Here is a 26,538-nt window from a genome sequence, read left to right as displayed (position 1 = left end):
CTTATAGCTAGGGAGTGCTAGGGATGCTTGAAAACTCACAAAACTTTGCACATGCATCAGAAGTGGCATTACTTGATATTGCATGTGGGTCTTAGACATGGGTGTGGCAAAATGGCTCAAGGACGCCCTTAGAAAAATTATGTAAAAATCTGATCATGTTTTAGGTCATATTTATGCAGAAATGGAGAAAATTCTAAAGGCCTCACAAACTTTCAAGCAGCACTGTAAGAAATTTGGTGGGCAGATGAAACTCCTCCAAACCTTCAGGAGGTCAGCCATTTTGAATCTAATTTGCATTTTTTTCTCAAAGTGAAGCCATTGACAGGTGTTGTAGTTGAACAAAGTCCTCCTAGAGATTTAACCTGAGTGACTTCAAATTTGGTAAGTTACATCTAAACACCTTTGTGATGCTAAATTCTGAAGCTTCTTATATTTCATTGAACGCCCTTGGTGTGGCGTGCCAGACAATTTTGCCCAAAACATGTTTAGGGCATTAAACAGGAAGTTGTTGTAACTTGGCTTTACATTGTCCAATCGGCCCCAAATTTCTCATGCTTGAGAAGAGTCCGGGTCTGAACACATCTACATGTCAATACTGAGTCATAGTCATAGTGCCACCTACTGACAACAGAAAGTCAGCCTGATGTGACAAACGTCACCGATTTACATGAAAATGACATGGTGTGGTCTACACATGACATACAGCAACATGATGCATAATTAGTGGGTGTTCTCTAGTGCCACATAGTGGACACAGAAAGTGATAGTTATGTCCTACATCTAATGTCCGATATTATTATACTAGTACTATTGCATTTTTGAAGGGCTTAGGGTGCTCAAAAACTCACGAAAATTAGCACATACGTCAGAACTAGTAAAAATTGTAAAGTTCTGTAGTGACTGGGCTCGGATGTTGCCAGTGGGCTTGATGACACCGCCAAACGCAGGGCCATTTTAATGTACAGGAACTTCAGGTTCATTGCCCTCATCATTGTTGACATAATACATATTCTTTCAAGTTTTTTCACCCAACAGGAAGTCAGCCATTTTGGATTTCGTGCATCAGTTTTCAATTTACAAACACATGTTTGAGGCCTTTAGGATGGACAAAAACTCATGAAACTTTGCAACTATGCTCAAACTAGTAAATATTTCAGTTAGTACCACGATTAAGCTTGGGCATTGCTTTTCAGCTCTTTAGTACCCCCTAAATACTATTAGCATTTTTGAGGTGCTAGGAGTGCTCGAAAACTCACAAAACTTTGCACATCAGAAGTGACATAACTTGATACGGGTCTATGGTTTGGGTGTTCAAAAATGGCTTGAGGGCACCTACTTGAAAATTTCAAAGTCAAAGCTCCTACCTTTAAATTTTATGTATGTGTATAAATTTGGTTGGCAGATGTACTGTCTCAAGACTATAAAAAAAGCCTCTTGGAGCTATACCCTAAATCCAACAGGAAATAAGCTATTTTGAATCTATTTTGCATTTTATTCGTAAAGTGAAGTCATTGACAAGCCTTGTACTTTAATGAACTCCTCCTAGAGATTTAACCTGAGCAACTTCAATTTTGGTAGGTGATATTTAAAGACCTTTGTGTACTAAATTTTGAAGATTTTTAGTTTTCATAGAACGCCCTTGGCATGGTGTGCCAATCAATTTTGCCCAAAACATGTTTGGGGCATTAAAGAGGAGGTTGTTGTAACTCCATTCTACACTGTCCAATCTTCCCCAGATTTCTCATGTTTGATAACAGTCCAGGCCTGAACACATCTACATGTCAATATTGAGTCATGGTAATAGTGTCATAGCTAAGTATAATTAGTGGGTGTTCTCTAGCGCCACATAGTGGACACAGGAAGTGATAGTTATCTCCTACATGCAGTGTCCAATATTCATGAAAATGTATATCCATGTCAGTTACCCTGTGGTAAATGTATTGCTGCATTAATATTTCACTTACGTAGTATTACATATGGGCAACAGGAAGTGAAGCCTAAATGACATATAGTTCATCAAATGTATATACAATTTCTAATAAGTCATCTCCAGCTCCACATACTAGACAGAGGAAATAATATTTCACTCATTCAGATAGTGTCTGATAACACTGACAATTCATAGCTGTGTCAACAGACCTCCAGTAGTGATACCACGGCTGCTGCTCCCTCCGACATACAATGCTGCTTGCAGCTTTAATATATTTTCATGGGCATTTAGGGTTGGCCATGAACAAAGTTTAAGATAAATTCAAGGTTTCTTGCTGTCCTTTAAAAGAAAATACAAATATTGTTCAATGATAATTTGAAATTGGGGAAACAAAATACTATACTATTACTGTTGAGATAATAGTTGCGATTCTTAGATCTTGAGAAATGTTAAGTCTAGTTAAGTCAGACTTTCAGGGCCCTATTTTAACGATCTAAAGCGCATCGTCTGAAGCCATGGTGCAAGTGCATTTATGGTGTGTCCAAATCCACTTTTGCTTTTTTAATGGCGGAAAGAATGGTTGATGCGTCAGGCGCATGGTTCAAAGGGGTTGTCCTTAGTCTCCTAATTAATCATGGGTCTGTTTTCAACGTAACATGTACTAAACCAACCAGAGTGTCATCTCCCATTCCCTTTAAAAGCCAGCGCTTGCACCTTGGCGGATTGCTATTACAATGGCGCATTAGCCAAGCAGTAAGAAAGAACGTTTCTCTGCAGAGGAAACGGATCTGCTCTTGCGCAAAGTGAAAGCGCACAATCCATACCGAGCACACTGGCCCCTGCTGGTCCTGAACCCTCCCTTGGCCAGCCCCAGACCACCAGTTTAAGATCCTGTTCATTAATTTGTTGAAAACGTATTGTCGTTTGGTTTTTGAAAAGGTTTATTTTTTCAATTACAGCTTTGGTTTCTTTAAAATCATTTTGTTCAGTAATGGAGTAACAGGCCAAATCAGTAGGGTTTTAATTGCTGAAAGTATGGAAACCTGATCACTGTACTCAGAAACGTTGAAGAATATTTGTTAAATATTGTTCAAAAATTAAATCTTTAATTTTAATCATAAAAAGAATCATTAATACAATTATCAGGACTTGATCAGCTCTCCAAGGTGCTGATCCTGTTGCTAACAGCAGCTAGGAGCTGTGCAGAGTTCTTTCCTTCTTTAGTTTAATCACTGTTTTGACCTTATTTATTTCCTCATGTGTTCCTTATGTCCTCATCTATTGATGTAGCAGGACAGTCGATGTGTGTCTGATCCATTGTTGTCTGTCTGTTTAAATACCTACGTGTATTGCCACGATTTGGTCAAATAATTAGACAATTTTATCCGTCATTACTGCGATTAGTTAATTCTGATAAATATAATGACTAAGCGTTATGACATGTATTTTTTAAAATATGTTGATGTGCACAATAATAATCTTTCACATTGTAATCTTATTTTGCGTGTTTGTGTGCCTGTGCGCGTGACCACAACTCAATTTAAGACCAACACACCCATGGGCACAAGTACATTTTCTATTCAAACAACGTGGGTGCTGGACAGGAAAATAACAACTGCATCGGTCTTAAACTAAGACACGTCGTGCTTAGCACCACTTTGCACCGGACGTAAGATAGGGCCCTCAGTGTCACTAAACTGGCTTACTTTTGACTGTGGTGGACCAGCAGACTGAATAAATGTATTAAAAATAGGCTTAAATGCTACGATGTGTTGCTCCCAGGTCTTTTGAAATACAGTATCGACACAGTATATCAGTTTAGAGATCACCTACAGTATATACTGTTATAACACCCTTGCACTTGGCCTCCAGGTAGTCTGACCAATTTTAAATAGCAGTATTTATAGACTTTCTTCTGATTCACACAAGTGAGACAGAAACTCTCAAAGAACTATGGCAAAACTGCCTTCTGCAGGTTTAGATCCACACTCTGGATTCTGTCTGTCCCTGGAAGACAGCAACAATCTTACATTTTTGAGATTTACGAAACAGGAACAGGAAGGAAGAGCTCTAAACACAAGGGCAACACTGACAATGGAAAGTGATGCCAATGATTGTCAGGTGTTAGAATTTCTCCTCTCTGATAATGAGTTTAGAAAACATTGTAAGAAACTCAAAAATCCTTTCCACTGTTATACTAAAGGGACACTGTGGTCACTTATCTGGGTCAAGGCTTCTTCTAAGGCTGATTAAAAGACTAGAAAAGGACTGAAACAGATGCTGCTCACATTTTGTGACAAAAACAAAGGCCTTTTATTTTCCAGGCTTCAAAATTTCCTTCAGAAACTTGGCATTTAATTCTCACATTTTCTGCAGCCAGGCCATCCATCCTCATGGCTGATCAAATGTGTTGGAAGCTGAATGAAAGAGGCCAATTAGCTAAAGGACACTGCTCTTAAATTTTGCCCTCCAGCCACCAATGACATTGTAGAGTGGCTGCTTTGCCTGAATTACCTCCTTTGTTACCATGTAGTGGCTCAGGCTCAGGCTCACAGAGGCTGGATGCAAACTAACTTGGATCCAGGTCTTAATAAAGCAGCTACAAACAGCGACAAAAATACAGTTCCCAAGCACATGGACAGATGGGGTGCTATGCTAATGAACATTCCACTGTGTGCTAATTAAGGGAACCACTTGGACTCACCACCCAGGTGCAGTGCATGACTACAATATAGTGGTATAACGGAATGTAGTTGATCCGTGATCCGTACGGATCGCTCCCCACGGTTTGGCACGCATGTGAACCGTGGATTAATTGCAAAATTTAATGTCTCATTTAAGACAAAGTAAACAAACTGCTGTAGCCACAAGTCATGGGCAGACAACATGTCCCTAACAGGGATTTTGAAGAATGACCAAACCAGCATCTGATGGGTCTGAAGTGACATCTGCAGGTATGTTTACAAGCTGTTTAACGTGCTGCAGCTGAGTAGCTAATTAGTTATCTAGCTGCTAACTGACGTTAGCGGTGCACTTCTCCCTGGTGAATGTTTGTTTGATGGCTTGTTCAACAAGCTGAGCTGCAGGACAAGACATGTGTTCATGTTTGTAAGTTATCATCAAGTTTTGATGATGTTGACACAGGCTTTTGTTTCATGCCCTACCATGTTTAAAAGAGGAAGGTATTATGCCTCGTATTGCAATTTAATTTAACAATTGAGCATTGAATATTTTATATAGTTTAAGATTTTATCTAAACATTGGACATCTTGAATGTTGTTTTCATTTAAGACCATGGGCAAAAGTTCCTTGCTGTGTTTTACAGAATATATGGAAAGCAGTTTTATTTGTCGCCCCCCCCCCCCCTTTTCTGATCCGAAAAATGATCCGATATGATCCAAACCGTGAGTTTTGTGATCCGTTGCACCCCTAATACAATAAGTATTAGTTTGCGCAAATGACCAAACTTTTCGTCTTCTGTTGTTTTTTTGTTAGTGTCAAGGGAATCTCCCTCAAACTTACGGAAGCCAGATACAACATGTGAGAAATAAAGTCAAACTCATGACAGGAAAAAAGTTTCATGTCATGTACTTCTCATGTTGTGCTCTAATGGCATTTACAAGAACAAAGAAAGGAAATGGCACATCAAAAAATGTAAGTGACATGACAATAACATTATCAAGGTTAGTAATAATTACTGTGCTGTATGCTTGAGTTAGAATCTGGTTTTCATATTGTCATTCTCACTGTCACTCATTTTCAAAATAAAATGCTGATGGAGGACATGTTAAAGGAAAATTCTGTTTTATTTGAACCTTATGTATTTCCCATAAATGTGGCCACGGTGGCTCTATGTGTCATGCTAATTTTGTCTCTCCAGCTCCATTATTGAGATTCTGGTGATTCACAAAAACACGTATTTTGCACAAAATTACGATCATCAGGGCAAGCTTTTTAAAGAAACATGATTTTTACATGAGTGCTTCAAACGTTTGTTTCTGAGTCTGAACGAAAGTAAACACTGCCTGTAGCAGCCATTATGGCTCACTGCATAGGGTACTACATCAGGGACAGCTTGCTGACCAACCAAGCCACCCACATATTCATCCGTGCACACCGGTTTGTTTACATGTATGTGGCTGACTTTCACCACAGTTAGATTGTAAGGAAACTAAAAAAACTAACTAAGTGCAATGGTGGATTATCCCTTTAACTATTATGAGGATGTCAGGGAGGACAGTATACAGTAATGGTTAGCTCAGAGAAATTGCTCTCCTCTTCTGACAAGTGAAGAGGAAAACTTCTTCTGCAGAGTGGGACCTGTTGCTGCCAGACTTGAAAATCTAGAAGTGTCCATGGAAGAGAGTAATCCCAGGTGTGTAACTACTACAAATGGATTTACAGTGTTTATCAACACTGTTGTCCTGGAAACTGTTTCACCTCCACAAAATCAACTGGAAGAAAAGAGGGAGGCCAGCTGGACCAAACATTCAGCTCCACACGGTAAGAAAAATGTGATTACAACACGTAATTGTGTGAGGAATTACAGTACGCAAGTCTCTATTGTCTAGTGTCCATGAAAACTGCACAGTGTCACTGTATCCTTGCAACTTGGAAACTTGCAGGCATGAACTATGTCATTTTTCTACTATGTTACTACTTCTCTAGCAGGAACAGATTCTGAGCTATCCCACAGCTTCAGATGTATACAAACCAATGTGCAAGCTGCCCCAGGTATAGCACTCTTCATGATGGTTGACATCATGAAGCAAAACTTCATATGTGGAATACAAATATGCATGTGTGTCACACCCAGGGAGGATGTCCAGCTGGTAACCAGGTAACATCCTGGACATTTACACAACTTTCATTTTGGAACTTTTGATTTGGAACTATTATGAGACATCTTAATGGGACGTTCAAACAGCGGTCATACAGCGTCTCAGTGTTTGTTAGGCTAATAAACACTCTGCTGCCCTCACATAAAAATATTTTTACCCACTAAATAATGTCAGTCCATCCACTTTACTGTTTTTCTCAACCAATGTTAAGATGCAGTGAATAAAACTAAAATAAAAGAAAATATTGAATGTTTACTCTTCAAAATCTTCTAAATAGAGGAATGAATAATACCAATGTCCAGTCTTCCCAGTACTTTCACGCCATTTTCCTAATTGGGACTTTAAAGAAATGCTGGCTGTACAGTATATTGTACAGGACTTTTCAAGAGGGCTTATGCACACTTCACATCAATAAGAATACAATAATATAAAACACATCAATGCTGTATCAATAATTCAAAAGGAGTTAAAAAAGGAGAAGTGTTTTATTTATTTATGAGGTGAGGTTTAGCATTGCACATGTACATAATAGGACTAAAAGTATTGTGGGTTTTGGGTAGGAATATGTAACTGACAAATGCTTTAATTATTGTTATTATTATCATCATTATTATTATTATTATTATTATTATTATTATTATTATTATTATTATTATTATCATCGTTGTTGTTGTTGTTATTTTTGCATTAATGGTCTTAATATTCTTAGTTATTGAAATAATGGCAAGTATTCCTCTGCATGTTTAACAAACAGTAGCATAAATGATGCAGAAATACAAATAATCACATCTTTTGAGCTGGTGAGTTCACATTTTACAGAAAAACATACTTAAGGAGGAAGTATACTCCATAAGACCTGCTCGTCAGAACAATCTGAAAATGTTGGAAAGTTTCTCTCTGACTGGGTGGGTGGATGTGAATCTACTGTTTTTATAACTTTCCAAATCAGGCAGTCACAGCTACACTCCACAGTGATTGGACAGATGTGTGCACAGTAGGTATAAACCTGGGCAAGGGTTCAAGCTGTCTGTGTTCCATTCTGTGCAGTACCAGCATGTGGTGACTGCTTACCATGAACACCTTTAACAAGAAGCTCCTCAGAACTGTGCACCTGTATTCCCTGATTCTAACTCTTCACATCATGACTGCAAAGACACCCAGGACACTGTTTTCATGGATGAAGCTCAGTGACATTGGTGCTGACAGGATGAGGTAGGAAAGCAGATGGAAAAAGAAAACATATAATACTGTGCTGTGGCAACCATTTACCAATGCTAATCTTATTTAGATGGATTTAATAGCTAAAATTACAAGAAGCCAAGTAAACATGACGTGGGAAAAGACCCACAGTAAAGCAATATTTGATTGATACTGTATAAATGAATATTTTGTTATGAACATGCTTTTTGGCTTGGGCCATCTACACTTAGAGACAATTTTACTGTAACCATTTTTTCCCCTGTGCAATCCTTGTGCAGAAAACAGGCAATTCAAGTTTAATAGAGGTTTGGTGGGTTGACATGAATGGTTTAAAAAAGTATTTAATTGGTGTTTTCTGTAAAGAGATGGTATTTTCAAAACAGTTGGAAGCGAATGGAAAGGTAACAGATGCAAGCTGGAGTTTTTTTGGGTTTTTTAAAGTAAAGAACATATCTAAAGAAACGACACACAGCCACAGCCAGCTTGGTCGCCAGAATAAAACGTTAGCATTGTACATTTCTGCAAATAACAGATACGTTGAATGTTTACGTTTCAATACATTAAATACGTAGCATATCAACATTTCAACAATACATATCACATCAACATTTCTAAAGTGATGTAGCTCAAATGACATCTATAGGAGCTGACTTTCTTATCAGGAGGAGAAGAGGTCAGGTGGTTGGCTATAAAGTTTGACGGAAGAAAGTTGGAAAAGCATTAAAGCAGCAGAGAGCACTGTTCGAGACCAACTCAAAACCACTGTCTGCTTCCCATTTCAACTGACAAAACTGGGTGTTTTTAGCGAGATGTCAGGACATTTACATTGAATGTAGACATTCAATGTATAAGTGGTTTGCAGAAACATATAATGCCAACGTTTTATTCTGGCAATTGGGTTGCTGCTGCCCATAAAGCTGATGAGAGGTTACATGTCAGGAGGAGTGAACAGTCACATGGATCACCTACATAAAGGTCCTAGTCTCATAACAGAAAGTCCCCCACCACCACAAACACAGACTTTATATGCTCTACATTCAGCCAGGTAAATACGAATATCCACATAGGGAAAAAAACACAATGAGAGTCTGACTTCCTTAAAGAATATTCAGAGGCTCCAAGTGAAGAAACAAAGAGAGAGATGGACAACAGAGAGTAGGAGAGAAATAGAAGAACAGTTGAATACATTAACTCTTTTGAAAGATTGTTGAGAAATCATAGATCAGAATTTCATTTCACTTTTAAGTTTCAAACTTCAATTTCCAGGCCAACATGAAAGAAAAGTCCTTAAATAGAAAAATGGAAATCTGAACATCTGCATTTCCATGATAACTAGGTGGTATGATTTAAAGCTCCAGAACAGCTACAAATGGAGTGTGTGATCAGATTGTTTTGTTAATGGTTGTTTCTAATGTCTAGAATGAATTTTCATTCTCAAAGGAAGAATGTCTTCTTCTTCTTCTTGCCTCATGCCTACAGGTATAAACATACAGCTCCTACATTCTGTCCAGGTAGCTGATAACTATGTTTAAACCTTGAATTTATTTTTATCAGTGCATCAGTAAGTTAGTTGAATTAATTAATTTGCCAACAGAAATGTACATTGAAATAGCTTAATAAGACATGTCAGATGAAGAGCTTGTGGATTACTGTGCAGTCTGTTTTGTTCACAAGCATCATGTCTGTTACTTGCTACATAAAACTCCAATTGTAAAGCTGAGTAAATACCTTTACCTTTTTGTCTGCTGTCATCTGTTTTACACTTACAATACAGACAAAGCTAAATATAGGTAAAATAATTCCTTCATAAACTTACATTTTTGTTACTTCAACAAGTTAAAAGTTTCACAGAATTCCATATTATATAAATATAACATTTGATTGTGTATCTGCACATACATACAGTATATGTGGCTTATAATGTATTTGGTGTCTTGCTCTGATGTGGAGGAGTAGGGCTCCTGCAGCCTTGCTGACAGTGTCATGCTGAGCCAGTCCTTCCCTGACTGACTTTAGGTGTTTATGTTTGAGAGAAGATGACCTTGTATTTATTCTCTTTGATGTCTCCTGCAGGTCTGTGTACCATTACATCTACAGCTGACTTTGGCAAATCAAAAGAATCCACAAGCTAATGGAGCAAAATCGTATTCAATATGTGAACCCCAACAATGACTGAAGGTTGGTTAGTAGAATATTAAAGACTGCCCAGGAAATCCATAGTGTTGAATAAAGATCTGCATCTCATCCATAAAAATAAACATCACTGAGTTGAAGGTAGTAGAAGGAGCTCTTGCTTTGAACTGATATTTGATGAGTTTTGCTGTTGCATTGTAAAGGAAATGTGATAATACACACTGTAGCTGTTGGGTCAGGGTTGTGGTTGGTCAATGGTACAGACAAGGGTGAAAAAAAGTCATGGTGAAATTGGCTCCTGTGCTTTTAATAATAGTAGTAGTATACCATGAATAAAACAAATATAAAATGTTATTTTGTTATCTTCTAATCCCTCGTAAAATAATTTCATGAAACAATGTCACTGCACGGTCCAGAAGAGCTAACACATGCTAATAGACTTATACAGTATTTCCAAGGTCAAGAATGAAATTGGAACTTGACATGAAATAAGGGTTATTCTTTAATAGCGTCATTGAAAAAAAGTAACGCCTGCACACTTACTCAAAGCACAAAATTTAATCAGGACAACGTTTCAATCCTACTCAGATATTTGTCAGGTCAAAATATTAAAAGGTTTTCCTGATTAAATTTTGTGGCTTGGGGTAAGTGTGCAGGCATTACTTTTTTCATTGATGCTGCTTTATAATAGCCTTATACATACGTGATGTGTGTATAATTATTCTCCTTCTATTCTTTGACAGAGACTGGATATTTTATTTAACTCAGATGGGTAAATCACCATTTTTATCAGTATAGATCTTCTTACCTGAATCTTGGCAGCTGGAATGTGAGATCACACTGTTTAGAGAGAGATTTTAATTTTTGGTAAAATTCATATTAAGACTGTGTCTCCTGTCTAACATACATTGCAAGAAAAAAAAAAAGTGAATACTGTATTTTTTTTATTCTGCATGTGTTCTCGTCCTCATATTAATCAGAATCATGCTGTCTGTTTTAATAACACACTATAATACTTATATAACAAGATTTGTGTCTTTACAGAATGTTAAAACATTCACAGATAAAGCTAAAAATGTATGTCAACCCTTAAAACTAATAGCATGAGTTGGGATTATTGCTCACACCATATCCATAAAATATAATAGATCATCGCCTTCCAGAGCAACACAAGAGTTTTCTGATATGGTGCTCCTATCAACAGGATGACATTGTTGGTTGGTATCATCCAAAACAGTACAAATCGTGAGGGTGTGCTGATCTACCACTTTTACAGTTCAGATTTGATTAAGTTTAGACAACTAACTACTTGGTTAAGGTTAGCAAAAGATTGTGGTCCTGGTTAAAGAAAACTGATGGTGACTGTTGGTAGGAGACAGGATACAAACCACAGTCTCCCACTGTCAACATCAGAAACCTTATACACCCAAATATCCAACACAGTCTCTAACCAAAGGATCAAGACCCACTGACCATGGTACAAGGCTTAGTTAAGTTCATTCTCAATCATTCTCAATTCTATGGGATTTAGAAAAATTGCCAAGGTGAGTCATGTCTGTGAATGCCTCTCAAGGCATTGTGGAGTAAAAGGTGATGTGGAATCGACCAACAAAGTGAAAAAAGAGGCATCTAATCTTGAAAAACTGTGACCTCATGCAAATGTAAAAATTATGCAGTGTTGTGCCAGTGCCAGAAGTTAAGTGTTTACCTTATGCCAATAAGAGGTCTTGTTTTATCTCATACCTTATATGAAGCTTCAGCGTGAAGGACAGCTACTATGATACTCTCCTGTGAATTTTAGTGAGCTCAGTTCCCTCAGTGACTGCAAGCTCTCCGGCCCTAATGCAGAAAAACAACACCGGACAATTATGTTCCCTCCAGGAAGATTCAAGGTTGGGATGAAATTATTTTTCCCCCTCTAACATGGCAATGCATTTCTGCTAATCACTTCAACTATTGCCATATCTTCTCACATATCATTGTCTCAAGAACATTGTGGAATATCGTTATTATGAGTGTTTTGAACAATGGAGATTTGAAGGAATGATCAACAGAGAGATTTCTGTAGGTTTTCTGATTAACAAAGGGTTCTTTTGCATCTCCGTCAGCATCGTACAAAGCACTCTAGTGGTGATCTTTGTGACATATGGAACTAAAACCTGCTCACTCTAGACCAGCTGTGTTGTTGTAGTTCTTACCTGCAGTATCTGTGCAAATGCAGCTTCATCATATTTTACTGACGGTACAGCGGGCCTATCAAAACATGCATGATTTCTTAAAGTACTTAATGACAACAGACTTGTTGTATCTTAGCATTGCATCCTGTGACAGTGAGCAGGCTGGATTTTCATGTGTGATTGATGGCTGCTTCTCCTTTGACATCCATTATGCAGCAGGAACAACTACGTGAGTGTCACTTTTTATTATTTTTGTTGGTAGTTTGACAGTGAGCATAAAAGGTCCTCCTCTTTTAATTTTTGAAAAGGTCTACTGTTTTTTGCGACAGTTTATCTAATTATCTAGACAAGGAGATCCAGAGATCTCTTGGCAAAATCCTGAAGCATTTTACGTCCTGCATATCATACACCATTTTAGCAGCAACTGGGCCAGACACATTTATTGATGACAGCTCCTTAGTCTTCATTTCATAAAATGAAAAAATCTCACTGAATTTTAGTAGACTTAAGTACCAGCCTGCTAAACTGTTGACCACAAACCATCAACTGGTGCAGAGCTTCAGAACTGTCCGTCGGACTAATGGCTTTCCCATCCTGTTGTTCTGTTTATGAGCCTGATCAACTGGAATGGCCGAGAAAGGTTTTTCTTTGTTCTGAAAAATTATTTTAATTGTTTATTATTCATAAACTTAAGAGTACGGGGGCAGCAAACTGTACATAAAAGCTATTTATGTATTATGTATGTTAGAAGCAAGCCTTTTTATTTAAACACAAAACTCAGTTCTATTTTTGTTGTTAGATGTGAAGATTAAATCAAGGAATCAGAAGCAAGCACAAGTTCCACACATTATATGAATAAATAATCTATAATTATAATTTTACAGCACTTTGTAACAGTATCTAGTGTGTTTAAGAGTTTCTCTTTACAATCTGCAATTTAACATAACATTGAAAGAAACATTAGGAGTGCTACATTATAATACTAATTCAATCAGACTCAGTTTATGTAGTGAATGGTGTTTACTGAAAAGTATGATAATAAATTTAAAAGTCTTTGGCGATTAAACTCCATGGTGATGTGGCCGAATATGAAGGCGGTGAAAAAAGCATGAATAGGATAACCCCCCGATGGAGTCTAGACACTGGTGGTGGTGATGGAGAGGCGTGGATCGAGGTGGTGTGGTATCGGCTCCTGGAGACTGGGGGTCTTGCCAGAACGGGAGGTTGGGCAGATGAATGATGATACGGGATGGAGAGGCGAGTGCGAGCCCAGTGTTGCAGCTGAGGAGGTGGATTGGGTAGAGGTGGATGTGATAATGCCTGAAATGACAAAGTTTGACAGCTGGGCTGTGATTGGCTGTTTAGGGATCGTGGAGAAATCTGGTTTGTTAACCAGAAGTGACGCAACTAACAGCTGATGTGAAAGTGGGAGGAGCCGAGAGAGAGAAGGAGAATGACGGGTGAAATTATGAATGAATGTATGATGAAGAGTCTTCCTGTCTGAATTTACGCTAAGCTTCATTTCAATCAGGAGAGACTCGGTTTATGTAGTGACTGGTGTTTATCGAATAGTATGATAATAAATTTAAAAGTCTTTGGCGATTAGACTCCATTGTGATGTGGCCGGAAATGAAGGGATCGAAAAAAGCATGAATAGGATAACCCCCCAAAGAGAAATGAGGATATATGACCCGACACCAAGTGCGTAATACTTACCATCCCGGTGGCGAGGGATTCTAATGGAATGAGAAGAGAGAGAATTAGGCACGATTAAATAAATAATGTGATATGTGAACATAGCATGGAAGAATGAAGGATGATAGGAGAGAGTGGGTAGACAGCTGAAGAGGGAGTAGAGAGTGCCTTGATGTATAGGATGCTGAGGTGAGGTGCTAGGTCCGACGACCTTGAGCTGTTATGTGAGGTCGGATGTCCTTGAATGCTTGGGAGGTCCGGCGACCGTGTGCTGATGTGTGAGGTCCGGAGACCGTGTGCTGTAGTGTGTTCTGGTGGCGGGGTCTGACGACCATGTGCTGATGCATGAGGTCTGGGGACCATGTGCTGATGCGTGAGAGGTGCTGTGTGCTGATGCATGAGGTCCGGAGCCCATGGGCTGGAGCATGGATGTTGGTGGGGCCACCCTGTGCTGAAATGCTGATGCTGATGCATGAAATAAGCTAATGCATGAGCTTATGTGGGGTCCGACGACCATGTGCTGTTACGTGTTCTGGTGGCAGGGTCCGAAGACTGTGGACCGGTGCGTGAGCAGATGTGCAAGGTCCGATGACCATGGGCTGATGCATGACTGATGCAAGGGTCCGAAGACCATGTAATGATGCTTGGGCCGATATGATAGGTCGAGCGACCTTGAGCTGGTAAGAGAGGGCGGATAGGAGGGAGAGGGAGAGAGAGAGAGGGGCCGGGCAACTAGAGGGTTGCCCCTCAGAAAGTGCCGTGCATGATGAGTAGTAAATGATATGAATTAATGAGCTAAGAATGAGAAGAACTAGCAAGAACGATAGATGTAAATGAGCTGCGCGCTCAGAGAATAAAACCGCCGCCAGTTATATGTATGACTTGAGCAGTTTTTGATTAGCGAGGACTGTGTTGACATCGGGGCAAATGTAGGACAAGTAGGCAGAAGAGGACCACCAGCCCAGTTGTTGAAGGGAGGAGGTTGAAATACCTTGGTTAGCAGCTGTAGTAGCCACGCCTATCCTAAAAGAGTGGCCTGAGTAAAGCTGAGGGGATAAACCGCATTTTAGGAGTACTTGCCTTAAATAGTGATTAAAACAGAATTTAGACATGGGAAAATTACCAGGGATAAGAAATAATGGAGTGAGAGGGCCAGAATTAGGTCTGTTATGAAGGTATTTGATCATGGATCGGTGAGGGCAGAATGTGGAATCGGTGCGAGCTACTAGGACGGAACAAGCACCGCCGCTTTTTGAATGCTTAAGGAATAAAGCGAAATGCCTAGGATGGAAGGTCAGATTGGAAAAAGAAAGATCTGTTTGGATCGAAAAATTTTGAGGGAGTGGTAAATTCTCCACTTCTAAGAAAAGCATAGAAGGCTAAGAGAAATACAGCTTTGAGCAAAGTATCAATATATGCAGAAAAAACACGGTTTCTGAGAAGACAAAGCATCCTCTGAGAAGACAAAGCATCCTATGCAGGAGAGAGAGAATGATGGGCTTTCTGTGATCTGGAGCAGGAGGGGAAGTTTTTGAAATGCCCTTTAACAGTGTTTTTATGGCCAGGTTAGAAAACAAACTGGGAGAAGAGGGATCGGAGAACCTGATGTTAAATTGAATCCCGGAAACTAGCCCTGGATATACTGAGGTCTGAAATGACAAACGTCTTTGCAATAACAGATGAAAGCACAAACGGTATTGATTTCAACAGGTTTAAGAGGCATACACATGGAAGCACACAACATGGAAAAAATGACCCAGCCAAAATCATAAGTTTCAAGTGTGGATGCAGCTAGACCTTTCCTCATATGAACCCTGGCTGACACTCAGTATGTGCGCATGGGGCCTAGATTTGAAGAGGGGGAACTTGGACAGAGACTTCGCTTGCTTTGGGGCAGATGCTCCGGAAGGTCTGGAAATTGAAACAGGAGAGAGAATCAGCTAGAGCATTATAATGACTGGACACGTGGCGGTCTGTAATAATGAAATGGTAGGTGATGGAGGACCACATGATGCTTCTTATGAAGGGCATAATGTCTTTAGAAGCGGAGCGGCCTTTGTTAATAATGTCTACGACAGCTTGGTTGTCACAGAGTACTGAAATGCGTTTACACTTCCAAAACTCTCCCCACACGTAACAAGCAACAGCGATGGGGTAAATTTTGTGTAGTGCTGAGGATGGATTAGAGAGGGGAAAGGAGGGCGGCCAGCGGCTGGCGAACCATTGCCCTTGAAAGAACCCCCCAAAACCCATGGATGGGGTGGCATCCGTGTATAGCTGCAGGGAGTCAGAGGAGATCACCATGTCTTCATAGAAAAAAGTTATGCCGTTCCAGTTGTCCAGAAGATGAGACCAGAAGCCGGTGTCGGTGATATCAGCTTTGGAGAGCCATGCGCCTTGGCCTGCTAATTTAATTAGTTTGATGGCGTTATCTATGGAGGCATAATGAAGAGAAAATGACTTGAGAGGGATGAGGCTGTTAATGCTAGCAGTGGGGCCGGAGCGAGGAGCGGATAGATCAAATATCAGTCTTTTCTTTCCTGAGTACTTCCTTGTGGCTAGTCCTATGGAACTGGTGCGGAATACTGAAAACGGGGGTGAGTCGAATGAACCGATAACGTAACCATTATTTACTTCTTTATCTAGCAGCTGCGAAACAACCTCTGGCTCTTTGATTGCTGACTGGAGGTTTTTTGCTACGTAGTTAGCTGTCAGGAGTGAGAGGACACCGACCCTAAATCCCTGAGAGAGACCCCTAATAAGATGATCAACAAACATGGAATTTGGATGATAAGACAGTTCTGCTGCTAGGGAAAAAGCATTTACTGGAGTGGAGGAATGATTGTTCATTATATCTTTGAACCGTGTCAGTTCTCCTGCCTGGAGATGACTTGCCTGGCAAGCCGGGGGCAGACCGACTGGGGATGAGCGTCTCTGCAGTTGCTGCAGACGTGGAGAAAGTGGCAGTTGGGGAAGGAACAAACATTTTTCGTTGAAGTTATTACAAGTGGGAATAATATTGAAAAGATGCTCCTGTCGGCCATAGGAGTCGGGATAGCGCCAGGTAATGGGGGGCTGGCAAGCCGAAGGCAAAAGGCGGGGCGGAGGCTAGAATGGCACTGAGGGGCAGAGGGACGCGGTGTGGCCCGGATCTCCGCAGGTGACGCAGGAAATCATCTGGGAGCCCCCGGCAACCATAATTAATAATTCAGTGTCAAGAATGGCCCAGTTCAAGCGCACATTGGATTGGGAGATGTGGAGTGTGGCTTTCCTGGAAAACGCCTTATGGTAGAGATAGAGAATGTTTTTTCCGTAATTGAGGTGGAGATCGCCTATGAGCGACAGATAAGCGTCCAATTCTTGTCTTCTCTCTGGGAAGACAGAGCAGATAATGTCCCTGTAAACACTGAAAGCAACCAGAAACTGCCCGATGGATAAATCTCTATTGAGGGTCTGTGGACTTAAGCACGGCGGTGATGTTAGCACCCGTGGCGATAGTTTTGTCGCATTCGGGTGAAGGCGGGATAAGGCTCACTAGGTTGATATCTTTACCTTGAATGATTTTTGACTGTAGCTGAAGAGAGATATAAGCTGCTTTAGAGATGGACTCCCTACCTAGAGCCGGGGCTGGGATGGCTGAGGCCAGGGTGTGTTGGACGGCTTCGGGCTGAAAGGATGTGGATGGCTGGCTGAGCAAGGCCGGCTGCAGCATGGCGGCTTGAGTTGTGGTGATGGTTGCTGACGGAGGGGCGACGATTGAGGCGTTTTCCAGGGAGAAGACGGGCGTTGATAGATTGAATGGAGTTGACCAGAGACTGCAGGGTGGTTAAGAGGGGGTCGCAGGGGTGGAGAGACCTGGAGCTGAAGGGGCTTGTGTAGAAGAGCGAGAGGAGGGATTTTGCTTTCTCTTCGGCTGGGGGGCTTGAGATGGGCCTGATTTCCTTGTTCCTTGTTCTTTTCCTGCCGGGGGCGGGAGCGGGGGTGGGACCGGCTCTAGCCGAGTCGACTCGTCCAGGCGTGGGTGAATTGAGTTGAGAGAGGGGGAGACCCGGGGCTGGAGATATGCCACATTCTCGGAGCTGCGAGAGGAGATCAGACTCGAGCATGGAGGATTCCCCTCGAAGTGCCAAGCAGGCGCTTCTGCGCTGGCCGCCTGACGAAGTCGATGTGGTCTCCGGCAGAATGTCGATGCCAGGGTCTGGGTCTTCCATGAATAGGTCATTTTCTGAGTCGGACATGATTTTTTGAGTCAACGACAGGATGCACAAAAGGTTGAGTAACTTGTATGCCATACACGATAATGCCTGAAATGACAGTTGACAGCGACGGAGAGAGACACGGTTTTAAAGTTTGACAGCTAGGCTTTAATTGGCTGTTTAGGGATTGAGGAGCAATCTGATTTGTTAACTAGAAGTGACACAACTAACAGCTGATGTGAAAGCGGGAGGAGCCAAGAGAGAGAGGGAGAATGAAGGGTGAAATTATGAATGAATGAATAAGAGTCTTCCTGTCTGAATTTACGCTAAGCTTAATTTAGTGGGTTCTGTTGCCTCAGCTGCACCCATTGTTTATAGGTGCACAAAATCAAGTGTACATGCAACTTCTATTGACAATCATTTGAAGTAGAAGGAGGAGCTCAGTGACTTTCAGTTTCCAATAAGTGAGTTTAAGTTTACATTTACTTTATATTCCAGTTCCAAATTGCTTTGGGAAGCAAAGGCAGCACAAGAACTGAGCATCATGGCATGGCTTCTCATGACGAAGCAGCAGCGCACGACCATAAGGTCATTATGTGCAATGCTAAGCCTCAGCTGTAGGGGTGTAAAGCACACTGCCACTAGACTCTGGAGTGATGACTCATGCCTCACTAACTAGCAATGTTTTGAACAAATCTGGGTTTGGCGGATACAAAACGAGGCTGCATGGAGTCAACTGAATTTTGGTGAAGGAGGAATAATAGTCTGCAGCTGTTTTTCTTGATCTTGGCCTGTTGTTTTCATTGTAGTGAAATCTTAATGCTTCAGCACACAATAATATTTCAGATAAAAGTGCCCCCGTGCACAAGGCCAGCTTCATAAACAAAAGCTTTTCCCACTTCGCTGTGGAGGAACTTGAATGACCTGTACAGAGCCCTGACCTCAACACCATTCAACACCAGCCAGGCCTGATAACTCAACATCCTTGTTGGACCTCACTAATAATAAATGAGAGTAAATCCCTGCAGCAAGTGGACAGTCTGAAACCAGAAGAGTGGAGGGTGTTATAACAGCAGATTAATGCTCAGGGTTTCAGGGATCATATGTTAAACTGTCACACATGGGTGACTTGCTCAGGTGTCCACATACTTTAAGCCCTGTGGTGTAGATCAGGAACCACTGGAACTCATTACAATGCTAGACAGATAATCACACTTCAAGGTCAGAAAAAACTGGTATAATTAAAAATGTGTTCATTACATCTGATGTCAATAATTACTTTAATATGTGTCTATTAGAAAAGGGTCAAATTTATGAGTGACGTGTGTATGTTAGACCAGAGTGACATACAGATGTGTTGAAAATAAGTTTTGACATTTTCAGAGCTTCATCTCGGCCTCAGAGGCAGCTGGTGACATAAAGAGCTTTGATATAAATAAATGTTCACGGTTATGGTGACACGACCCTCTCAGTCGACATTCAGGGAAGGCTGCTCCTTATTGGATTTTAGAATTGATCGTTGTGATGACACGTCGTTCCTCTCTCTCGTTGTCTTTGCCGGCTGTCCATTCCTACATCCCTGAAGTATGGTGAGTGATGGAAGTACTTTGTGCCACTTTGATGTCTATAATTTTCTCCTCCATCCTCATTTCACACAGTTACTGACAGCTGCAGGCTGAGAATGGAGACAAAGTGAATGTCTGCTCTGTTTTTATAGCGTAAGACCATATACATGCAATGAACAGCCCCTACTGAATGATAAAATGCCATTGTTGGAGGTAAAATTATGATTTTGATGTTTTATTTTGATGAATTATGAAATATGGGGAGTGGAAAAAGACTCATTGTATACTATTGGAGTTGTGTTAATGAATTATTGTTGGAACGTGGAGTGTAGACACTCCCCTTTGACAATAAGCTGATTGAGGCAATAATTGTAGTAATTGCAACAGCTGGTCTTTTTGACCGTGGAGTGACAGTGAATTTAAGCTGTTTTTTTGTGTTTTGTTTTTCTACTTTAAAATCAACCCTTATGTACGTCATCTGGTAAGAACAATTCATTTTTTTGGAAAGGAAGAAAAACTTAACAACAGAGTCTGAATGAAAAAGGAAAATTAATATGACAAAAGAAATACATCAGGGGACTCTGAGTGATGTTTGAGCATCAAGGACATTGACCCAGGAGCAATCTAAATGACAAAATGTGTTGTTTTAAAGTTGCACTCTTATTTGTCAAAAACCTGCTGCTTGTTGAGCACCAATCAACTGAAATGTGTGTTTTTACTGAGGACCAAACAGTAATTTTATAACAAGCTTCTGCTTTTGTGTGTAGCTACCTTTGTATATTAATGAATCTCAGTGCTCTGTCTGGATGGAGGTTGGCAACTGTGTCACCACAATGGTGCATTCACAGACATATTGCGGTGGGAAACTTCAATACTTGTGGAAAACATCTCCAGACAAATGCAAATGCTCTATGGATATCACTGCAAGTCAATGAAAGTAAAATTCAAAAAGGAGAGTTTTGTGTTGTCTTGAGTCAAAGGAAAAAAAGAGGGCTTGGAACGTTTGGAAAGTGATATTGATTCTGTTTTTGTGAAAAGGCTCAAGCAACTGAAAGCATCAAGGAGTGCAAAATTGGGTGCATTAACCAGAAAAAAAATGAAATCATGCAAGTAATTGAAAAAATGGTAGTAAATCAAAGAATGTGACACCTCAGGACAGTATTTCAAATATAAAGAGCGTTCATTCACAAGGTTCAATGAGGTCCTCACGATTCTCTTGGTCTTCTATTGCTTCTGCAGAGCCCAAGTTGGAAAGTCAAAAGGCTGAATTGTTGGCATGAGCTGCCAGACACAAGCTCTGGAAAAGGAAAAAGCTTTTCTAAAAGCCAAATAGAAACAGCGTTAACTGGAAACAGAAACAGCAGCAAATACTGCAAAATAGAGTATCATTCTGTGCCCCATTCAGGAGATGGGATGAATGAATATTTGGAAAATTGATCAATTGCAGACCCATTTAATGAAATGAGAGAGGCGTATACCCAAGCAAAGGCACTGCTTGCGAGCACAACCCTGGAACCTCAATACACTCATCCAAATATGGACATTCATAAACAAAGACCAAACATCAACGTGAATAAGCCTACTGCAGACATAGCTAGAGACACTGCTAAAGATCGTGTTTCAAATGAAAGTAGCAGGTCTTGTTCTGTTAATCCCACTGCTAGTGGTATTACCAACACTGTGACTAATGAAATCCAATCCATACCACAAAATACAAGACCTCAACTTCAGTGGAATTCTACTTCATCCAGCACATCTGACATTGGAGAGGACACCATACTTAATAAACATCATGGAAAAACAGAATGTGACCATAGAAACACTTGTAAAACAACAGAAACTCTTCATTGCCACCGCTCAGTATTCCTACCCTTTAGATTATCAGTTTTTCATAAGAGCGTTTGAACGAGGGGAGTTGAGAGGACAGAATGGTAAGGACATGCTTTACTTTTTGGAGCAATGCACTGCCAGCCAGCCAAGAGAGCTTGTATGCAGTTGTCAATATATGCAATCTGACAGATATGCAGAAGCAAAAAGATTGTCAAAACATCATTTTGGAGAGGAATACTGCATTGCCATGGTTTACATTCACAAAGCTCTCAACTGGTCATCCATTAAAGCTAAAAACTCAGAAGCTTTAAAAGCATTTGCAATGTTTCTCAATGGCTCTCTTAATGCAATGGATACTGTGGAATACATGGAAGAGATGGATCAACCAACCAACATGGGAGTTGTTCTGTTTAAACTCCCATATAAACTGAAAGAGAAATGGAAGGTTAACCCCTGTGAAATATAAGAAAGAGAACAGACGAGCCAAGTTAAACAATCAGATGCAGTCTGTGGATAATCAGGCAATAATCATGTCTCACTCTGTGTTTGGAAACCTAAAGGAACTTCCCACTATAACAACTAAACAAGTTACACATTTGTGCCTGCTACTTCAAGCATGAACGTCAAAGAGAGTAGGAGTATTTTTGCCACAGCTGCATCACCAGTACCTCGAACAGCCTGGTGACAGACATAGTGACAAATCACCATCAAACGAATGCATGTATTGTCAACAGGGGTTTTCTCTGGGTTTTTTGAGACAACGTGGCAGCGGTTGGAGAACGTGTGTGGTGTGGCATACACAGATTGTGCACATATCTTTAGAGTGTTGTGCACTTCAGTGAAAAAAATCATGATTTGACAGACAAAAGCGTCCAACTCCAGTGTCAGGGATTTAAATTATATACCAAGATGGAACAAAAAGATGAAAAATAAAGATTGTGACAAATGACGGTGTTGATTTTGTAATAATAATAAACTTTATTTATATAGCACTTTTCAGAGTACAGAGTAACAATAGAAGATACACAATAATAGTAATAATAAAAACAATTAAATGCACAGGATTAAAAATAATAATAAAAGTAAATATAAAGAATAACATCAATTAATAGGTGTAAATTCAGTAAATAAAACATATCAAACATTTCCAAAAGCTTTTACAAGGAAAAAAGTTTTAAGAGGAGTTTTAAAAGAAGCTAGAGACTTAGTGTGTCTGCGTTCAGCAGGCAAGGAGTTCCAGAGTGTGGGGGCTCTAACAGCAAAAGCCCAATCACCCTGTGTCACAAGCTGTGACCTGGGAGTGACCAACAGGGCTCCATCTGTGGATCTTAAGGTTTGGGGGGGCACATACCAGGTCAATAATGCATATATGTAAGTAGGAGCAAGGCCGTTACGAGCCTTAAAAGTAATAAAATCAAAGCAAAAGCTAACTGGGAGACAGTGGAGGGAGGCAAACACAGGGGTAATGTGCTCATACCTTTTTGTCCCAGTAATGAGACGAGCAGCATTATTTTGGACCAGCTGGAGACAGTGAAGGGAGCCCTGGCTGATACCTGAATAAAGTGTGTTGCAGTAGCCGAGCCAAGAATATATAAAAGCATGTATAATTTAACAGAATTTAGCAGCGGAACCAGCATTAAGAATGCGAGAGGTCATTGTAGTGTTGGGACTAGGAGTACAGATCTAGAGTGGAACTTAAAAAATGACAGCTTTATGATCAGTGGCAGGCATATTCATCAAACTAAGACACTCAAAAGAGAGACCAGATGAGAGAACTAGATCCAAGGTATGACCCACCGAATGTGTGGGCTCCTTAACAGATTGAGTGAGGTTAAAAGATCAATGAGCTGTAGAAAATGAGAAATGAGGGACTGGGAAGGACAACATGAATGTTAAAATCACCAAGAATGACCACCCTGTCATATCTAGGTAAGACAATGGATAAAAGCTCAGAAAACTCTGGAATAAAATTTAACTGATTTAGGTGGCCTACAGATTAAGATGCAGAGTAAAGGAGGAGGACCAGTGATTAAGAAACTTAAAACTTCAAAGGAATTAAAATTACCAAAAGGAACAGGGTGGCATTTAAGACCTGACATATAAAGTACAGCAAGACCACCTCCTCTTCCAGAGAGCCTGAGAAAATAAGCAAATCCAGGGGGTGTGGCCTAGGCTTCCATACATGAGGGGCTCGCTGCACATTCAGTGGACAGTGGTGAGAGAGCTAGGGCAGTAGTTTTGAATAGGTTACAGGTCAATTTTAGTATTGATCTGCAAATCAAGACGGGGAAGTTTGGTTTCATTTGCCGAAGCTACAATAACAGTGGCATGGCGTCAGACAGCAAGACTGTTACATGTCTTTTTAAGATATCAATGTGTGTGTTTGTATATATTTTTTTTAAATATTTATCTTTAAGATAACCAGTTTAAGTGTTAGACCTTCAGAGGGAGATGATCCTGGCCCTATGTCTGACTGTCTGTCCAGGTACACCTGTAACAAGATATTTTACACTACTACTGGCTAGATTACCGGCAAAATTGACATTAATATTTATGGTGTCCAGAAGATTATTCATGTTGCATCATGTCCTTTCTGGCTCTTCCATCAGAATTCCCCAGTTACAACTCTTGGATAATGATAAAAGTTGCTATGAATGTTCGGTGCCGTGCCATTGGTCCGACGGCCCATTATTCTGAAACCCTACTAGTTTGAAGAAGAGCTGAGAGAACTGAATACAAAAAAAAAACAACTGAGCAGGCAGCACAGAATCTGAGCAGACAGGACAGATGACTCGACAAAGACTAAACTGAAAACTGAACTTAAATACAAACTGAACTAATCAGACAAGAAGGAACAGGTGGCACAACACAAGCAGTGCACGCTGTGACCTGATAGGCTGGGGAAGACACTAGGAGCAGGGCAGGGCTAACGAGGGTAATGCAGGAGAGGTGAGAGGAGGAATGAAGGAACACACAAGGTAAACAAAGCAAACCAAAACACAGCACTACAAGCTAACCAATAATCTAATACAGTCTTTCAAAGATATAACTCAAATAACATGAATGAGCAAACCTAAATGACAAAGCCAAAAGTCCTTAAAGACAAAGCTCAAAACAGTCTTCTCCCACTCAGTCAAGTCCAAACAAAGAGAGAGAAAAGCCTGAGGGCCCCCGGAGGACCGGTGGAGAATGGCAACCAAGGAAGACAGAGACAGACTCTCAAGAATCTTTAGACTCAGTGACAGAACCATGACAATTGCATGTTTAACACATCACAGGACTGTTCCATTTGCAAGATTGCTGTTTATAATAAGTGGAATTGTTGTTGACTTTGTATGAGAGATTTTATCATAAATGTGGGATAGAGACACAGGCTGAAAGTCATGGCAGAGCAAGCAGACACCAGAGAGGAAACGTAGGCAGACGGTGTAATATTAGATTGAATGTGATCAATTTTCATTGAGAAAAAGTTTGAAAAGTCCTTACAAATGGCTATGGTCAGCACAGGACAGGTAGCAGCAACAGGGTTGAGACTGAATTAACTGTGTGGAACAGAACTTTTTGCGAGACAACCTTTCAAGATCCCAAAAGAAAACTGTGATATTAATACTAATACAACTCCTACTACTTATAGTAATATTAATACTACTTCTACTCCTAATACTAATACTACTTCTACTACTAATACTACTCATGAAGTTTATGGATTTATAAACAAAGTTCGGGAATAAAGACCACACCTTGTGCACATCCCACTTCCGCACAATCAAGTATTTAGGTCTCTGTTTGCAAGTGATACCTCCTTCACCACCACATCCACACAGAGGCCATTTTCATCACTGCTCCTCAAAGGAGGGTTACTCCCCCAGACGCCGCACTACTAATAAGCTGGGATCCAAACGCTCCATACACACCCACGCATTAGCTGACTCTGACACGTGTCGTTTTCCAGCAATTAACGTCTACTACTGGAAGCTCACTCATTGCTCTCAGAGAGATGGACATCTTGTTCCAGCAAAACGATAATAAAGCCAAACTTTTCCAACTCTACAGGGACTCTACTTTCATCACCTCTGTGGCCAGCAGCTCAAATCCTCCCACTCCTCTGGGTTCACTGTCTAATGCCACCCCAACGCATGCTGTACACCAATGATGTTACCACGCCACCTGCTACAATGGAGCCCTGACTTCTTCAGCCCTGGCTGAGGGCCAGGCTGCACTCCACACATATTTTCTGAGTTAACCCTTCATCCCAATTCTCCTGCTTATTTCTTAAGTGTTCGTTTAATTTTATTGCTCACATTGACTCACCTTTCTGTCATTATGTTTCCATGTTAATGTTTTAAAGCTCAAAGAGACAATTCTGGCCCATCATCTCTTTTTATGCCTGATAGTTATCCCATGTCTGCATTCTGGTTTATTCATAACCAAGGTGAGTGCTTAAAGGTCCACCTAGCTGATTTTCAACCTTATTTCTATCTATCTGTATCAGGGATGTAGTGTTAAAAGAAAAAAAAAATTCAGCTTTCTCAGTCAATACAGCACGCTAAGTGCTTAGGTCAAGTCAGTGTTATTAATATAATGCCAAACTTAACTAAAATTGATACATGACGCAGGTCAAGACCATACTCTTCATGTCAGAGACCCAAAAAGCATGATCTAAGGCTTAAGCAGTACTCAGGCCACTCCTTCAGGATAGGTGCTGCTACTTTCACTGTTTTTCAGGGACTCTCACCTCTTCTCTTCAACAAATGGGCTGCTGATGATCTTCAGCATACTATACATGCATTCTACCTGACTCAGTTGTCATCTTCTCGGCTCAAAAGTCCCTTAAGCCCTAAGATTCAAGGGAATCTCCCACTGGACAGTTGCCCCCCTCCATCGTGTCCTCACAGAGAAAAACATGCCCTCCACAGCCTACAAAGCCAGGCTTTCCAGCTCCACCATTGCTCCAACCAGCTGCCCATTTCC

At 40.6% G+C, this 26,538-nt stretch overlaps 1 protein-coding gene and 1 long non-coding RNA gene across 7 annotated transcripts; one reads left to right on the top strand and one right to left on the bottom strand.

Moving 5' to 3' along the window:
• The first annotated feature begins 4,843 nt into the window (after positions 1–4,843).
• LOC121899422 lies at positions 4,844–10,386 on the top strand. 3 transcript variants are annotated; one of them, XR_006096696.1, is made up of 6 exons: positions 4,844–4,884; positions 5,426–5,584; positions 6,243–6,433; positions 6,599–6,770; positions 7,819–7,983; positions 10,045–10,386. It is a non-coding gene; the product is annotated as an uncharacterized LOC121899422 (long non-coding RNA). The 3 variants fall into 3 exon arrangements; XR_006096697.1 differs by lacking the exon at positions 4,844–4,884 and having other exon boundaries at positions 5,301–5,584; positions 6,599–6,664; XR_006096695.1 differs by lacking the exon at positions 4,844–4,884 and having other exon boundaries at positions 5,301–5,584.
• A 2,742-nt stretch (positions 10,387–13,128) lies between these two features.
• Positions 13,129–18,714, bottom strand: LOC121899421. 4 transcript variants are annotated; one of them, XM_042415236.1, is made up of 4 exons: positions 18,659–18,714; positions 17,592–18,280; positions 13,998–14,017; positions 13,129–13,601 (listed from the first exon to the last, which is right to left on the bottom strand). In XM_042415236.1, exons 2-4 carry the CDS (start codon positions 18,266–18,268, stop codon positions 13,417–13,419), a joined length of 882 nt encoding a protein of 293 aa, XP_042271170.1. In that variant the 5' UTR covers positions 18,269–18,280; positions 18,659–18,714; the 3' UTR covers positions 13,129–13,416. The 4 variants fall into 4 exon arrangements, 3 of the variants coding, with proteins under 3 accessions (XP_042271170.1, XP_042271169.1, XP_042271171.1); XM_042415235.1 differs by lacking the exon at positions 18,659–18,714 and having other exon boundaries at positions 17,592–18,388; XR_006096694.1 differs by lacking the exon at positions 18,659–18,714 and having other exon boundaries at positions 13,590–13,601; positions 14,504–17,661.
• Between the last annotated feature and the right edge of the window lie 7,824 nt (positions 18,715–26,538).

This window comes from Thunnus maccoyii, chromosome 6, assembly GCF_910596095.1.
Source record: "Thunnus maccoyii chromosome 6, fThuMac1.1, whole genome shotgun sequence".
NCBI lineage: Eukaryota > Metazoa > Chordata > Actinopteri > Scombriformes > Scombridae > Thunnus > Thunnus maccoyii.
The sequence above is the reverse complement of the archived record's forward strand: the minus strand, read 5'-3'. Positions and strand labels throughout refer to the sequence as shown.

Excerpts from the sequence above, each read along its gene's own strand:
- LOC121899421 (XM_042415236.1), bottom strand. The coding sequence starts at position 18,268 with ATGGCATACAAGTTACTCAACCTTTTGTGCATCCTGTCGTTGACTCAA. Across the intron at positions 14,018-17,591 it reads CATCCCAGCCCCGGCTCTAG|AATCCCTCGCCACCGGGATG; the intron begins GTAGGGAGTCCA and ends TCATTCCATTAG. Across the intron at positions 13,602-13,997 it reads AATCCCTCGCCACCGGGATG|GCATTATCACATCCACCTCT; the intron begins GTAAGTATTACG and ends TTGTCATTTCAG.